The sequence below is a fragment of the Musa acuminata genome, chromosome BXJ1-4, assembly GCF_036884655.1.
Source record: "Musa acuminata AAA Group cultivar baxijiao chromosome BXJ1-4, Cavendish_Baxijiao_AAA, whole genome shotgun sequence".
In the NCBI taxonomy this organism is placed as follows: domain Eukaryota; kingdom Viridiplantae; phylum Streptophyta; class Magnoliopsida; order Zingiberales; family Musaceae; genus Musa; species Musa acuminata.
Window position 1 is genome coordinate 2,789,217 of NC_088330.1, and position 5,341 is coordinate 2,794,557.

At 33.9% G+C, this 5,341-nt stretch overlaps 1 protein-coding gene across 1 annotated transcript; it reads right to left on the bottom strand.

Moving 5' to 3' along the window:
* Positions 1-1,232: 1,232 nt before the first annotated feature.
* On the bottom strand, positions 1,233-2,232 carry LOC135672290 (RING-H2 finger protein ATL70-like). The gene has a single exon (XM_065180753.1). It carries the CDS (start codon positions 2,110-2,112, stop codon positions 1,600-1,602), a length of 513 nt encoding a protein of 170 aa, XP_065036825.1. The 5' UTR covers positions 2,113-2,232; the 3' UTR covers positions 1,233-1,599.
* Between the last annotated feature and the right edge of the window lie 3,109 nt (positions 2,233-5,341).

Here is a 5,341-nt window from a genome sequence, read left to right on the forward strand (position 1 = left end):
CTGTGAAATTATTGATATTCAAGACACTAATTTATCATTATTTAGATTTTCTATGTATCTATATAGAAACCTCATATACCGAAGAAACATAAACCCATTGAGTAAGAACACACACTTGCTCAACTCAAAATAATGTTTCTCCTATCTTAGATTGTCCAAGATTATTTTGGGATGATGTTCATATTCAACCCTAATCTCAGAGTATATTATGATGTTATCGATAAGTTCATATATTTGTCTAGATATGGATGAAAAGCTTTACTTGGCAGATCCATAAAAGCAGTCGTGCATTAATTAGCCTATAAGATAATACTAAAAACTCATAATGATTATATCTTATCTTAAATACAAACTTTCATCTATCTCCTTCTCATTTTTCAACTCATGATATTCGATCCTTAAATTAATCTTCGAGTATAGACTAATCACAATCATATAATTAGTTTAAGAAATCATCCATTGGGATTTAAAAAATAAATATTTATTTTTTTATTGTCATTTGGTTCTATAGCCAATATAAAAATCTTATTAACCCATTTATTTTCTTTACAACTAAAACAAGTAAACCCCATACATATATACTGGATCGAATAAGTCCTCCAATTACATTAGTGACATTCTAATTCACTAATATAGTACTAGATTAAGATCAATCATAATCTCAATTTGCTTGTGTGAGAGTAATATGAGATCTTAGGCCCATGCAAAGTAATATGAGAGTGATATTCTAATTCCCTGCTTACTGGCAGAAGAAACATACATACCCATTGCCCTGAGTGGGTAATATGAGATCTTAGGCCCATGCAAAGTACTTCCAACACTAAAATATGAGATCTTAGGATCGAGTTCAGTCAAAGTTGCCCGGAAGACGAAGAACACTAAAATAAATCGAGCCAGCGATGGTTCAGCCTCCTCTTTTGATCTCTGAGATGATTGCTTTGCCTTAGGCTCGATGAACGGTGGACAAAGTGTTGTATCAAAGAATGTAGATGCATACAAGTAGTAATATTACTCGGAGCATGGAAAAGCCCCAAACGATTAACTCGATGATGCTCTTCTTCGAAAGCTATACAAGTACTTAACACGTGATGATCTGCTCAGCCAATTAATTCTCATTTAACGGTAGCTACACCATACAGCCAACCAACATTATAAAGTATACTGCGCCAACAAATTAATACCTGCTGCTGCATACATTTAATTTTGGACGAGACCATGTAATATCGATTAGTTGTTAGATTATGTCCTAATCCCTAATCTCTCTCTCTTAAGCCTCTAATCTCATTCTCTCTCTAGGATCTAGTTCTCCTTGCAGATTTAGAAAGAGAGGAGAAAGATCTAATTTTCCTTGCAGATTGATATCTCATATTCGACGAAGATTTTATGCTAACATTAGCATCAATACATGTTTAATATCAGATAAGGTTTATTCTTCTAAACAACAATGAAAGGTACGCATCGTAATATTGTTAGATCTAATTTTATTTGATTTCAATCTTGACATAAAAATTTTTTCACGTATAGCATGATTATAGATTTTATACTAATATTAGTATTATATTTATCTATGATACATTCACTGCGACTGTATTGGCCGCGTTAATGACAAACCTCCGCCATAGGCGTGGCAATGGGGGTGGGCGCCTGTAAAGAGCGGCACATGGGGCACGACGGGTGCGACTTCAGCCACGGGTCGACGCAGTCGAGGTGGAAGAGGTGCCCGCACTCCGGCAGCAGCCGCAGCACGTCCGTGCCCTTGTAGTCGGCCAAGCATATGGAACAGCACGTCGCGGCGGTGCCCTTCATTTCCAGCTTAGCTTGCGAGTACGCCATCTTCGGGTAGAGCATCAGCGTCGCCTCGTCGATGCCGGCCTCGACATCGGCAGGCGCCGCGGCTTCATTCCCTGACTGCGGATTCGTGGCCACGTTACTTCTTCGGGCGCAGAAGTAGGCCGTGAGTATGGCCGTGAGCACCAGTATCATCATGACGGAAATGCCGAGGCCGTAGCCTAACCCGTTCAGCAGCTCCGACGGTTGGTTTCCAGTGGAGTTGGTAACACAAGAGATGCACGCATAATCCCCATCCTCCCCGTCACCGTGGCCGCTCCTCATCGAGTATGGTGAAGAGGGGAAGATTAGCGATCGAGCTTTCCGATCGGTCCACTGCTGTCTCAATCTTACGAAAAAAGGTTATAGCTAGCCTAACATGTCTGTGGCATTAGCGTGGACTTTAAACGATTGGTTTCTTGATGCGAAAGGAAAAGCACACATGGAGGAACTAAAGCTGTGAAGAGTCGTGTACAAGTGCACAACCACTGGTTACTCACTGGAAGCTTCACAGGCTGCCTGAAGAACAAAAATGAATATTTATCTGATGTAAACAATTGATTTCTTCCTTGACAAGCAAAACCAAAGTCTCGAGTACAATAATATGCCATCAAGTATTACGCTGACTGAATGTTTAGTGCCTTTCTTATGGTATTCCAGATTGGGTTTTTTTTTGGGGTCCTAAACTAGAAGACAAATTGAGTGATTAAACAAGCTCATTGCATCACATCAAGTTTTTAACACATGGCCACGGTGTGCATCATTCAAGAACGAGAACAGTCAATGGTCATCACTGAATTTATATAACTCATAATTGCTCAATATTTTTCTCTACGTTGACTGCCTCCAAGAAAAATGGGGAATGAAGACGGAAAAGTGAAACACGGGCACGTCATCTCTAAGCTCAGCTCAACATCTGAGGCGGCTTTCTTGATGTCAAGTCGTCTCAATATCAACCTTCCAATCCACGAAATCGGTATAACAACAACAAGAACAAGCCATCCACGAACCTAATTAACTAATTAATGGCCATTTGCCTTCTAAATGTAATTTTATGTGCAGATGTTTGTTTGACTTGAAATGAGGGGAAGATAAACTCACAGAAAGCATGTGAAAGTGAGGCACGACTACTTGGAAGCGGCAAAAGAGACCTAGCTAGTAAAGGTTATGCGTACCTGAATTCTCTCAGTTACAGTATCTACACCATAAGCCAGACGAGTATTACCAAGTATCCTACGCCACCGAGTGCCTGTTGCTGCATCACTAAATAGATAAGAAGAAAGAGATAGAGCTATCATAAAAGAAAATTATAATAAAATAAAATATTATATCTTTCACTCAAAATTCTTTACAATTTTAAAAACTCTGTGCACCCAATATATTGAATTTATATAGTCCTCATAGATGTATTATATTAATTATATTTGAACTAAATTACTCTTTTCAAATAAATCCTTCCAATAATTAATAGTCAATTTGGTTTGTCATTATGTGTTTGTAATAAACTTCTCTCTTGATACAATGAATCTTTTTACGATACATTCACAAGTTTAATTCAAACAGTCTCTCTCCATAAACTTGTTTACATGTCAAGTTTTTTTTTTTTCGAAGTTATTGAAATATTTCAAATTTGAAAGATTCTATAAGTATATCGATCACTTATTCATTGTCTTGACATGAAGTAACTCCACTTCTTTGTTTTCGATATTATCTCTCATAAAATGAAATATTATATCAATATGCTTCGATCTTTCATGATAGATTGGTTTCTTAGTTAAGGCAATAATTGATTTTTTATCAACACTAAATCTTGATTGACTTCTCCTATAACATATAAAGTTTTGGAAATAATCTTCTTAGTCATATTGCATGATAAATAAAAGAAGATGTTACTATATATTGCTTCACAACTTGATAGAGCAACGATATATTATTTTTTGAAAGACAATGTGAATGTAGCTTCACCAAAATAAGATATAATACAAATCCAACTATGCTATTCCAATCATTGTAGCTTCCAACCTGATCATTGTTACTATATCCAATGAGTTCCAACCTTTTAGATAATGAATAAAATATTTTATACTCAATTATCCCTTTAATATTTCATAAAATTCTTTTGACGATATTCAAATAAGATGTCTTAGGAGCTTCCGTATCTACTTGTTAAACCAACTCCAAATAGTATATTAGGTCAAGTGCACATCAAATATCTTAAACATCTAGTTAGATTTTTATAATAAGTTGGATTAATTGATTTACTTTCACTTTCCTTATTAACTTGGTGTCATATTCTAAAGTCATAACTTTCTTATGCTACTCATTACTTTTCCAGTTCTAAATTTATTATTCATTAAGCTCAATATATCCTGGCATCACAACTTTATTTGTGATAGGATTATAGAGTTTGTAGCCACTATAATTCTCAGCACAATCTAACAAGATGTATTTCTAATTTTTATCCTCAAGTTTTATTCTTTTTTCTTCTGGTATCTTAGTAAATGTAATATTTTTAAAAATTCTTAAATGATCGACTCCTGGTTTTTGTAAGCTCCATACTTCTTCCAATGTAACATTATCAATTCGCATTGTCAGAAACATGTTAAATAAATAAACTACATAAGCAATAGTGTCTCTCTAAAATTTTTTAGGAATTCTTCTTTATTTTAACATACATCAGACCATATTAAGTATAGTCCTATTTTTTCTTTTTGAGACACCATTTTATTGAGGTGTATATAACATAATAAATTGATGTAAAATTTTATTATTTCTATAATTTTTTAAATTTATTTGATATGTATTCATCATCCTTATCTATTCTTAAACATTTAATCTTACGACCATTTTGTCTTTCCACCAAATCCTTAAATTCTTTGAATTTGTTTAGATTTGTTTTTTTTTCTTTAATATGTAAACCTAAGATTTGCCACTATGATCATCAATGAAGGTAAAAAAATATATACTTCCTCTAAGTGATATAGGACTGATAGGGCCACAAATATTTGAGTGCACTAGATCAAGTCGATGTCATGCTCTTTTTGTACTTCTTAATTTGAAATATTTTCTTTCTTGCTTGCCCATGACACATACTTCATATAACTTTGATGGGCAATCAATTCTTGCTATTCTTGGCATCCTTGTCATCATATTAAACTTTTCTATAAGTTTTAAAGCCTCAAAGTTTAAGTGAACATATTTAAGATGTTATAATGTAGAAATATCCTTAATATTAATTTTAAAATAATTTGATCAATCAAAAATACATAAACACAAATGAAACATTCTATTAATGTTTTATTCTTATCACGAATTGAAAGTGCTATATATTTCATCTCAATTTTATAATCTTTTTCAAGTAATTGTTCCAAGCTTAGAATATTATTTTTTATATCAGAAAAAATAAATAAACATATGAAATGCATAATTATTTGCCATTATTGAGTCCAAGAAAAAATTTACCTTTGCCCGTTACTAGTTTTTGAGATAGATCACCAAATGTAATATTCCCGAA

What these genes read in the sequence shown, in the direction of transcription:
- LOC135672290 (XM_065180753.1), bottom strand. Translation starts at nt 2,112, where the DNA reads ATGAGGAGCGGCCACGGTGACGGGGAGGATGGGGATTATGCGTGCATC.